General features: G+C 41.8%; 1 protein-coding gene across 1 annotated transcript; it reads right to left on the minus strand.

Moving 5' to 3' along the window:
- Positions 1 to 5,686: 5,686 nt before the first annotated feature.
- On the minus strand, positions 5,687 to 11,267 carry zgc:65851 (uncharacterized protein LOC321113 homolog). The gene is made up of 4 exons (XM_055161342.1): positions 10,382 to 11,267; positions 7,895 to 8,212; positions 7,496 to 7,620; positions 5,687 to 6,708 (listed from the first exon to the last, which is right to left on the minus strand). Exons 1-4 carry the CDS (start codon positions 11,108 to 11,110, stop codon positions 6,306 to 6,308), a joined length of 1,575 nt encoding a protein of 524 aa, XP_055017317.1. The 5' UTR covers positions 11,111 to 11,267; the 3' UTR covers positions 5,687 to 6,305.
- Between the last annotated feature and the right edge of the window lie 963 nt (positions 11,268 to 12,230).

The following is a 12,230-nucleotide window of genomic DNA, read 5'->3' on the forward strand; positions in this document are numbered from 1 at the left end:
GATAAAGAAGGCACAAAAGTTTCTTTCTGTTGTCAAACACCCAAACAGGGCCATGGATGCTTGTATTTATGACAGGCTCCTGAAAATTTGTAGTTTAAATCCATTTTGTATTTTGTCTTGAGTTTTCAAACAATTTTGGCAGTTTTTGTTAATGTGTGCATTGTGTCACCATTGAAACAACAGAGACACATTTAGAACACCCCCAGCGTGATTTCACAGCATCTATAGTATCTATAAGTCATGAATAATAATTTGATGGAGATAAAATTATTTTTGTTTTGTTACTAATAGAAATGATCAGTTTCAATATTTGTGAATTTACCTTTTAGATACTTATGAGAATGCCATGTAGTCAATAAGAAAATCTTGCTTTTGTCCCGCATTTAAGATCATTGCATTTTAAAATCTGAAAAACCATCAATAGGCTATCCTTTCATCTTGTCTGTTCACATCATGCGAGTCACCATCCTTGTTATCTTGGCCTATATCATCAGAGGTATAATACTCCCTACAACAAAAGCATATCCAAACTGGATTAATCTAGACTAGAATGGACAATGCTATCATTTTTATCATATCATAATGTCTTGTAGTCTCTGGGCACTGGGTCTGTATTGATGTAAATAAACTTCCCCTATGTTAAAATTCCAACATCACACCTCTTCTCTTCAACTCTCCGGATACTACAATTTATTCTACAATTCTATAATCTGCAAATCAGGATAGTCTACGTGTATCAGTGATTAAGAAAATAAAATGGAGAACAAAGTAAGTACAGAGCAGTGGGTGTGAACCAGTGGCGGAGAAAATGGGGATATATCAGACCAATGACGTCTTGCATACATGAAAATAAAGATTACTCAGACATTCATAAATCACTCCAAGTACAACTTTGAGTGAGTAAATGAGAAGGGGAAACAATGATAACATGGTTGAAAGCTTGAATGTAACTACTTATGCAAAATTAACTTTTTTGGTAAACAAAAAGATACCTTGAGTTTTGCTGTGTCACTCTCCACCTCCCCATGTCTAAGCACCAGTCTCTTTCTCATTTGGAGCAAGCCAACATTTGTCTTGGGCCCGTTTGCTCTGCCTCCCTGACAGAGTTATTGATTGTGTGTTAGTGCTGATAATGTCTTTGCCACTGTGCTGTGTACCCCCCACACAGAGAGGGGCAGTCTGCAGCCAAAACAAACTGGCCCAGGCTGTGATGAAGCTCCTAGAGGTGACAGCAGCGTTGGAGGGTCGTCATTGGACACCCCTCATCCATCTTGTGTATGTGGGACCATTGCTCACCTGGGACCAGCCTGACACGAGCCAAAGAGATGAGCTGATAAGTACAGCCGCCAGCGATTATACAGACCTGCAACATAAGGGCCCATACTCCTACTACTGCAGCAGAGGGGCGTGGCAGGGATAGGGCAGGATAGGGACTGGGGTGGTCACTGCGTGGGCAGTCACATTTTGAATTGTAAGATTGTTATTGCGGCTTTTGTAGCAACCATCATGGACTGTTATAGTAATGTTTGTTCTGCAAAATCCCTACTGCAAACATTTAAATATCATATGTCTCAAAATGTGTTATTAATAATAATGCAATGGTTTTATATTGTGTTTTTCAAGACGCCCATAAGAGCATTACATTACTTTTTCATTATGTCCAGTCCACACTCAGTAGTGATAAATTAGATTAAATTAGATAGAGACCACACACCACACCACACTATAGCCACAGCTGCCCTGGGGTAGACTGATGGAAGCCAATCTGAGTCATCGGCTCCTTCAACCACTACCAACATTCCTGCACACAGTAGAGCTAGAGCAGGCACTAGTTTCCCCATCCGAGTACTAACCAGGACCAGCCTTAGCTTCCGAGGTGTGATGAGATCATTGACAGGCAAATGTGGTCTTATGTAAATATTGGATAATGGACCTTAGAGGACTTAAGGGTCATAGTTTTTTACCCTTGTTTATGCCTTTAAACTACTGTAGTATTTTATATTTTGAAGGTGCATGCAATGTGTAACTTTTCTAGTGCACAACCATCTGCATGTGTTGTCACTGTCATGTTTTGAATGTTTCACAGAATGACATTGAACTTATATATGTCCATTGACCGTGGAGATAAGCAGATGTTGCCACCAGACCAAGTTACCTGTCAGATATGTTGCTTGCAGCAGTTGCATATCACTTTAAGTATGGCTCAAAATAATATAAGGACATGCTTTGTAGTAAAGTCACTTGGTGTTGGTGCTGAAAAGATCAGAGCAAACAGTGACCAGTAGAGTTACCAATAGAGGAAATTTCATTTTTTCAACACTCGATAAGAGGTTTGGGGACTCTGATAACTGTTTTAAGTGTTTGCCGTTGCTGTGAAGTGTAATTTTGCCCTTTCTCCTTGACATCTCTCTTTCTCGACATAACTGTAACCTTTTCATAATCCCTCCTCTCACACAGAAACGTTCCTGAAATGATGCGTGTGCCCTTTACCGTTCAGGGACGTCCTGCACTTGCACAGACAAGCATTTAACGTCTTTTTATTCTTCCCACGAGGCTGCGCTGGCAAAGCTGTGATATTACTCCATACATCAGCTCAGTGAGTTAAATGTGCAGTAAGATGGAGTAGCTGGCTGCAGCAGAGAGAGTATTAAAGTAGTGCATGTTGACATATGGACACCATGTAAATCAGGATCTGAAATGACGAGAGCACATGTAAACAGCTTTGATAGAGAAACATACATAGACTGTGTTTATTATATGATCCTAACACAGAGATTAGCAGTTAGCAGGCCCTCATTTGCATGTATTTTATTGGCCATTTAACGCACCATTTGATTTCCTTACAATTTGCCCGCTCATGCAGTTGATATGATGGTGAATAATTATTATTCATTCAAATAAAAGCTATTAAGAGCAAAAAAGCTGATGCTATGTTAAAAACTGTGTTGGTTGGCATGGTTCTCAGATTGTTGTGGTCTATAATGGCACAGATTTTGCCTAGTCTGCTTAAAAATGTACACTAACAGTAAAGACATATCTGACATTACCCAGTATTTCATATGCAATTCACACAAGAGTCAATGGAGAGATGATAAAAATGCAATAATTGTCTTAAAGGGGACATATTATGAAAGATAGACTTTTATCAGCTTTTAATCATGTTATAATCATGTTCCCTTATAATAGATTTACTTAAGCTGGTTTGATTAATCCAGTATTGTCCTACAGTTGACATTTAAGTGCTCAGAATATTCCAGTTTTAACACACCCCACATCTCTGCCCACTACTCTGTACTTGTGATTATTCAAAAATAATTTTACTGTGAAATACCCTTATGAAGACTTTTCACTTGAAAAACTGAAAAAAAGAGAAAAAATGTATGCAATTATTAAGCTTTTTGGATGAATATTATAGTTCGCAGTTCAAAATATTAAATTATGACCTATGTATGTTATAGGTTAATACTAAATCATTAAAAAAAAAATAATACTGTCTTATCTTTATGAAGAACACAATTCAAGATTAATACATTTTAAGTGTGCTGTATTGAACTAAATGTAAAAAGATTGATTAAGATACACAATGACTAAGGGTCTGGGAGACTCAATGTTGTGAGACTGATTCTCAGTCTTTAAAAATGTACCGAATGTCTCTTGTTGTACTTCACCCCTATTTCAAAGCGCTTTCTGTTTTTGTTCAGTAAATCTTAAAGGCAAGTAGTCTAGCGTATACTCAAATAAAATCACAGCTTATTTACTATAGATAACTTATGTGCAAATGAAAACCCCACACCACTGATTTGGTTAATAAATGTCTTTATTTGGCTTTGAGACTCAGACTGCGTGACAGAGCAGCACATACAGATCACAGTAGTTTTAGCAGGAATGGTTCGGTTTAGTGTCAGCTCCCCTCATCTACCTCCCCTTTTCTAAAACAACAGACTAAAATGTTGTGTTGTGGTCTTTTTCTGCAGCAAATGGTTAAGGCAAGATTTATAATTCACACAACAAGCAAAAATCTATTCCATCCAAGAATCAGGCCATGCATTCAACGCCCATCAGCCGGTTCATTTGCCACTGTGGGGGGCGGAGTGACAGGGTGAGTGCGATTAGCCCTTAGTTGTGACTCTATCTGTTATATTTAGCCGTGAACTTGGCGCAATTGACCCACCTGACACAAACATATGGGCCCATGTCAGTGTCACCACCAGATGCAGTGGCACTTATGACCATGTTTTCCTTCACCTCCAGGAAAATGAGCAACCTTGACTCCTTACAACACTGTATACATCCTCTGTGATGCCACATATTGCCTGCACATTTTGACACCAGCCATAACTATCTTGTTAAAGCGTATTTTTGTATATGGATTCAGTATACGCAAATGTTTCAAGCATTTCCCACTTAATAGGATGAGGAATTTTGCATTTTAACTGTAAATCTTCACAATTTAAAGAAAAAATACTTGAAAATTTTCACTTTGTATGAATGTATATAGATAATATATAATAAAATAAGCCTGTGTTCTCTATATATGACTTAAATACTGAGCCAGGTCGCTTAATTTCCCTACCTAAACACATACACAGCTGTAGAATTTGTTTCCCTATATTATTTACCTGTAAGTCTATGAGACACTGCTAATGGCAAGGATTAGTGACAAATGAACCAACCAAAGGGAGGGATAATAATTCATTTTCCCAAAACATATATTATATTCTGCAGCAGCGATTTCTATTTAAACTCTTTATATTTTATCATTCCCAGAGATGCACCACCCACAGTTTCCATCGAATGAAAACTCAGCCCTCCCCGTTACAATATATTTCCCCATCAGTATATACATGAATCAGTCAACATTATTGCCGTGCCGTGACGCTACAGTGACAAAATGAAAAGTGCTCAAAATGGCAGCGTACATTACTCTTGTGTCGTGGTGGGACTGAAGCATTTATGAGTGAAACTTGTGTAACCCATAGACCTCCTTAGAATTTGACACTGTCAGGAATGAGCTGGTAGTAGTTACTTTCATTGAATGTAAAAATCAAAATAGCACCGTTAAAGTTGGCTGTGTCTCTTTTGATTAGAAGTGTGCGTTTTTGTATAGTCATGTGCTGAATATTGTTGCTTTCGATGGTTGATTGTACTGTTCATGCTCGATTTCAGTGCAAGTGTCTGGGGGGAAAGCGTGATAAAATTATCAAATTCGAGATACATTAACTGTTTCATAAAGAGAAAGTGTTGATTTTTTAAACAAGATTATGGGATTCCAGTCGTCCTCTGAAGTTGAATTTGTCAGAATTATTTAAGTAGCTGTTTTCTTGATGTCTCCCACTTCAAATCAGACTTAGCAGCCATACTCTTATTTCAGAGGACGACTGGAAACATTGTTGGTAGGATGTGAAACCTAAACGAGATTTGCAGAAAATGCAGAAGGTATGAAATCTTGATCCAAAAAGTCAAAAGTCAACTAGTAGGCTATGTCCAAAAAACTGGTCTAACACTTCAATAACTGCCTCTATAACTTTAATATTTCTAGATTTAGATGGGAAATGCATGTCAGTGTGTGGACAGTGAATTGGTGCATGGTATGAGCTGTAGGCTGCAGTCGTGTGGATAATATCGAATGGGACAAGATAGCGTATAGGTCTGAAGAAATCTAAGTTCACTATATGTTATGTAGCATCAATACTCTGATGGTGAATAGTTTGGAATAGTTACTATGCAAAGAATGAAGCATGTGTAGACTACATCTCTTTAGCAACTACAAATGGTACAGTAACGTTTTTGCTTTAATATATAAATTATGTTAAAGCAATGTGTTCTCAATCCTCTAAGTTTAGTCATTTATTAATATTGCTCCCACATTTTAGGATTTAAATGTCATGATATCTGAAATGTATCAATCAAGCAACTCCACCTAGACATGGATATGACTGTTTAAAGCAACACTATGTAACATCTTGTAATCTAATGCATAATAACATGATTTAATTAGAAAGATAATAGGAATAGTGCAATATTATCCTAAGTTTTGTACCACTCAAGCCACAATATGATTCTTTAGGCATGAGCTGAATAACTGGTGGTAATGATCCGATATGTTTTCAAAAGGCTCTAACACAGCGCCCATTGTTATGAAGTTCAAAAATATAAGTGTTGCAAAATGTTACATAATGTAGCTTTAAATCTACTATGACTTGTGTAGTATTTTTGTATGTTTTATGCGTTTATCTATTTCTATTTTGTCCCATTCATATGCCCACATGAACATAGCTTACAAGTATGTGACTGGTGTCATGTATTCAGTTTTTGCTGGTCTTGGAGCTAGAGCTATCCTTCTCTTTCTTCTTATCCTTCTCCTTGTCTTGCTTGTCATCCTTATCTTTACCTTTCTTATCATGCTTCTGCTCCTCTTCCTCCTCCTGGTCATCGTCACCCTCTCCCTCATCACCTCCCTCCTCGTCTCCACCCTCCTCATCTCCCGCCTCCTCGTCTCCTCCCTCCTCATCTCCTCCCTCTTCCTCATCTCCCTCCTCCTTCTCCTCGTCATCCTCTCCCTCGTCCCCGTCCTCCTCGGGTTTGGACCTCCTGTAGGCTCCCAGGGTGTAGCTGCGAGGGGACATGTACGAGAAGCCCTGGTATCCCGACTGCACTACGGATCCACCGACGGAACTGAGACGGCATTCTTCTCCTTCCAGCAGCTTCCTGTTGGGGGCAGACAAAAGGGACAGGGAGCGGTCAGCCTTCTGGTCATCTTACGGCACGGGGCATCATAAAAGAGCTGGTGTTTTATGGTATCCAAAGATGAAGGTGAATTAGAGAATGCATTGATTGTCACTGTGGACTGGGCCAGGTCTTTGAATCATTATGATCAAATGAAAAGCAAATGACGCAAAATGTGAAATCTCTGCAACACCCTGTGAGCAACTACAGGCCTTCAAACAGGGACCTAGATGGATTATCATATAGATGTGGTTCAATTTGAAAGAAAATTGTTTATTTATTTATTTATATTTATGTATTTATTCTTTATTTGAATAGGGATAAATATAACGAACGAGGTATCGTGGTGTTTATAGTCAAGGATTATTTGCAACACTACAAGGGCTTTTAATCTGTTCACTAAAAAGCAGTGGAATTATTGGTCGAAAAAGCAATAAATACAGTCAATATGTAAGAAAATAATATAAGTATAAGTAAGTATACTAAAAGTATTTTAAGGTGCACTATGTTATTTTTCTTTTGGAACGTCCGCCACCTGCTTGTCTCATATAAATGTTATTGCTTAGCCCTTCAGAATGCCCTCAGTTGTATGACATTTTTCAATTGCATGTGTTTCATTGCTACAAAAAACCCTTGCATCCTAACAGTAAGCAGGGTCGCCTCTCCATAGATCTGACTTGCTTTCCTACCCTCCATCAGAAAAGTTGCATGATGCAGTTTTGAATGTGTGTTTTGTCTCATGTTTGCTGTTTTTTCAGTGTAAACTCACCTGTAGGCAGCGATCTCGATGTCCAGAGCCATCTTGACATTGAGCAGGTCCTGGTACTCGCGCAGGTGGTGGGACATCTCTCCTTTAGTGGTGCGCAGGGCTGCCTCCAGCTGCTGGATGGTGTCCTGCAAAAAACAGTAACAGCAGGTAAGGAATCTGAAGAAGAGTTTTGAGCCTAATACAGCACTAGTTTTGACATTTGTAATAACTTTGACAAGACAAGTCGCTTTTAGGTTCTTGATTCAACTTTATATTGTTCTAACTTACAGCATAACTTGCATATTAGGACTCATGAAAATGAATGCCAGGTCCTGCATTCATTTTGTTGCATTGTGAAACCTATTGTAGACCTAAAATCTGTAATTTCTTGACCCTACATAATCTCTCTCTTTCCCTCACCTGCAGCTCGCCGATCTCCTGGTTGTGGCGGTCCTCCATCTCGGCGATCTGCCTCTCCAGCGCCTCATTGTGGCCCCTCAGAGCCTCAATCTCCAGGGTGCGTGCCTGAACCTGTCGGCGGTACTCAGTCAGCTCCTCTTTGGAGTGTTTGATGGCGTCCTGGTTACGGGCCGCCGCCTCCGATACTGTGGCGATCTTGGAACGGTACCAGTCCTCGGCCTGAGCTTGGTTTCGGGCGGAGAGGTTCTCGTACTGAGAGCGGATGTCCTTCAGAGCAGCTGCCAGGTCCGGTTTGGCCATGTCCATCTCCACAGACACCTGCGACAAATAGAGCTGGATGAGGTATGAGGTATGGTACATGAAAAACCTGAAATAGGGTATTGGATGGCAAGATGGCATAGTTGTTAGGAGGACAGTAGACAGGCGAGGACAAATGGGTCTGTTGTCTTGGGGGCCCTAGGGTTTTAGGGGCCCAGATTTGGAATCTCCACCTATTAATTTACAGTTTCTGGATTTCTATAAATGGGCCTGGTGTTAAGCACTCTCAATTCACTGCAAGAAGGTTCCAAGTATAACTCCTGAACAAGGTGAAGCCTCCTTTGCGGTGTTTGCATTTTCTCTATGACCCTGCATTTGTTTCCACCCATATCACTAAAACCAAGCGCTATACGGGATCGGAACTGAGCTGCTACATGAGGCCATCGAGGTTAAAACATTTGCATGAATCAACCCATACTGTCATTGTGTCCTTAAGCAATACACTTAAACTTTGGATTAACAGACACAAATTCATCAGTCTGACCCTGGGCCCAGTGGTGTAGTCACAGTCCATATACTGTATAGTCGTTACAGTTAAGTGGTACACAATAGATGAATTGTGTCCACAAGTATCAGATTGACATTGCTTTATAAATCATAAAACACCTTATTAAAAGTTTGAAATTCTTTTGACCTATTGACTTTATTGATCATTTTATATTACTTTCAATGAAAGACGTGCCTATATCTGCTGACCACAAAATTCCATCAGACATTACGCTTCATAACCTAGGGCTGAATCTGCTACTTCTAACATGTGGAGTGCAGCCCATAAACTTGAGTAAACCAATACTCTGGACAACTGAGAGGAACCATCTATTCCCCATTGCGTGCTCGTCCCCTCCCCTTCTCTTCGATCTTCGTGCCGTTGCTGTATGCATTTATGTATAAGGTGTGGTGTGTCCAGTGAGGTGATACACAGCACTGATGAAGAAGCTGCTGAATCAGGCCTTCTGGTGCTGTGCTGTCAATAGCTTACAAGGCAATACCATTCCCCGTAGACACACAGCAAGAGGACGCCCGGGAGGAATCTACCCAGCAACCAGTGCTTTAGCAATCACTTCTCACTGCAGCTAATTGATTTGATGTCCATTGCAGTTGCAGTTTTGTTGTAAAAGGAGACATTCATTAGAAAATTAATATTGACATTACAATAGACTAAATAGGGTGATTTTTTTTGTTTTTTTTGTTTTGGTTTAGCTAGAAGGGGGGAATACAGCATACAGAGTTATAATGCCTAATGTTTTGGTTATATTTCAAATTAATAAATGTATATTCTAATTCCATGTCTAAAAAGTTACACTTAAGAAAAAGTCATAACAGAGAATTGTTGGTACAGGCAGGTTCAGTGGCTTGGGAATACCACATCACCTCATCAATTTTGTTTAAGTTTAATATAACTTTTCCATGAAGAATAGCCTTTGTTATTCTTCTGCTCTCCAATCCTTAATAATGACCAACAAATATGTTTCCTGTTACATAATAACTATTCATGTTCTAATACCACTCAAAGTAGTAGTTTTCTGTAGGACATCAGTACTTATGTTCAAAGATAAACAAAAGTTATGACTCAAATCTGTCATAATGTCTAGTCTCTGTGTTTGGGAGGTACTGGAGCATAAATGCATCTTTACCTTCGTGCAGTTCGTTTGCATGAGTTAGTGTGATCTGCATAGACTAAGTCGACCACGCCCCTAATGCGCACCCCATATTCTCCCTCCGTACCCCGACAACGAGCCAAACGATCTACATGAATTTTTGCTGCGTCAAAGTTGCTCATTCATTGCAAATTGTTACCACGGCAACAGGCAGACACAGGAACAGGTCTCAGTACTTCATTTGACCGGAGGTGAGATGCTCTGTCGTACTGAGAGCTCACTCAGACAGGAGTAGTCTGCAGGACTGTTCGTGCGCGGGCGTGAGAGCGCGCGGGGTGCTGCAGAGGAGAAGCACGAGGCGCTGCAGTGCCATTAATTATGAGCATTTATCCGTGCAAAGGTGTACCAAACAGAATCCGTGTCTACTTTATTCACTTGTTAGTTATGGTTAAAACGTAGTTAAATCTGCTCATCTTCTATTTGTGCAGCTCTTAGGGCTGTTAAGATAAGTTTAGTTGACTTTCAAAAAGGAGGGGTAAATGACAGGTGCGTGTTTGTGCACGTGCAGTACCTGCGTGGCCTGCAGTGATGCCTGCAGCTCGTGCAGCTCCTCCTCGTGCACTTTCCTGAGGAAGGCGATCTCGTCCAGCAGAGCCTCAACTTTCTTCTCAAGCTCGAGACGCGCGAGCGTGGCATCATCCACGTCCTTCCGGTAGCCCTTGAGCGCGTTCTCAGCCTCCTCGCGGAGCCGGTTCTCCTCGTCAAGCTTTTCTCGCGAGCGCTCCAGTGCATCATTCATCTGCACGCAGTCCACGTGCATCTGGCTCTTCTCGTGCGTCAGCTCCTCCACACGCGCCCGGAGCTCACGGATCTCCTGCTCATAGAGCTCGTGCAGGCGCGAGGGCTCGTTGTGGCGCTGCCGCAGCAGCGTCACCTCTGCCTCGAGCACGCGGTTGTGCTGCTCAAGGCTGTGCACCTTCTCAATGAACGACACGAAGCGGTCGTTGAGCCCCTGCAGTTGCTCTTTCTCGTTGGTACGGACAATTTTCAGCTCGTTGGTCATCGCCGTGGAGGCGCACAGCTCCAGCGGCTCGTGCATGGCCAGATTCATGCGTGGTGCAGCGCTCCTGCGGATCCCGGAGGAGGACATGGACGGGGAGCTGTACCGGTGATGGACGCTGCGGAGTCCCGAGGAGTGGGCACGGGACGGGCTGGCCATCGACATGCGCCCGGAGCGTGGAGCATCGCCGAAGATCTTCCGGTAGGAGCTGGAGCTGTACACTTCACTGGAGAAACTCATGGTCCTGAACGGGGCAGAGTGCGCGAGGAGCTGAACACGAGAAGAGTGAAGTGACAAAGTCAGATGTGCCTGAGCTCTGCCAGGACAGGTGCCTTTATAGAGCACGCGCCGCGCATCATCTGACGCAGAGCAAACTCCGAGAGTGGAGACAACAGGAGAGAGAGGAGGGAAACCTGCGGATTTGGCAGAAACACCCCCAGTACCACACCCCCGCAACGCGTGAAGGGGGCACGACCCACTCATGCAGAACCTCTGTGTCCAATGAACCCAGCCCGTCTGTCCCGCCTCACGACACGCGATAAGCTTTAGCTATAAGTTCAATAAAGACCAAGCACATCAGTGTGGGTTATACCGACCATCCCTCACCGGGACAGGTCCCAGGGGTGTCACTGCTGCGGCTGCACGCGGCACGAGATCAATGAAAGCAGTGTGCGCGTGCTGCTGCAGTCTGGGGGTCCGGACTCCGCAGGATGTGAATAATGTCATGATGGGACAGTTGAGGGTTGGTTCGTTTAACACCACTCTGCGTTTTCACTCAGTTCACCAACAACCCACACTAAATAAACAGTGGCTCCATCACTCATTCCCTTCACATTATCCAAATGGCCAGATGTTTTGTGGACATCTTGCGGTCCTGGTTCTTACGCAACCACGCCTCTGAAGAAAAAAGTCAAGTGGAGGTCAATTTTGTCTCTTTTAAAAAGCCCAGATTCTCAGATCTTTAAGCGTTCACCTTGTTTATTCATTATTTATTAAATGTATCGTTTATAAGTTTGAATCACTGACTGAATTAAAACACCTCTACACATTCCACATCTCAATGGCTCCATCCTATGTTCCTTTTACGCACGCTGACATTACGCACCACTGGGGGGCACTGAAGCATCATCAGTCACCTGTGCACCTCACTATTTTTATTAGAAAGCTCTCAGACAACATGCACATTTTCTGCATTAACGTCTCCAGCTCCACGTTGTTTTGGTCATGTTCAATCTAGTTAAAAATGTGAACAACCAAATATTTATTGCCGTAAAATTGCTCTGTATTTTTTTTCTGATCTATAATATTGTACTTTGGCTAATTCAGTTACGAGGTCGTTTGATGCTATAAATAACGCAAT

Source organism: Boleophthalmus pectinirostris, unplaced genomic scaffold (assembly GCF_026225935.1).
Source record: "Boleophthalmus pectinirostris isolate CB_2022bp ecotype Guang Dong unplaced genomic scaffold, ASM2622593v1 HiC_scaffold_4, whole genome shotgun sequence".
NCBI classification, from domain to species: domain Eukaryota; kingdom Metazoa; phylum Chordata; class Actinopteri; order Gobiiformes; family Gobiidae; genus Boleophthalmus; species Boleophthalmus pectinirostris.

Excerpts from the sequence above, each read along its gene's own strand:
- zgc:65851 (XM_055161342.1), bottom strand. The coding sequence starts at position 11,110 with ATGAGTTTCTCCAGTGAAGTGTACAGCTCCAGCTCCTACCGGAAGATC. Across the intron at positions 8,213-10,381 it reads CATCACTGCAGGCCACGCAG|GTGTCTGTGGAGATGGACAT; the intron begins GTACTGCACGTG and ends TATTTGTCGCAG. Across the intron at positions 6,709-7,495 it reads ATCGAGATCGCTGCCTACAG|GAAGCTGCTGGAAGGAGAAG; the intron begins GTGAGTTTACAC and ends TGCCCCCAACAG.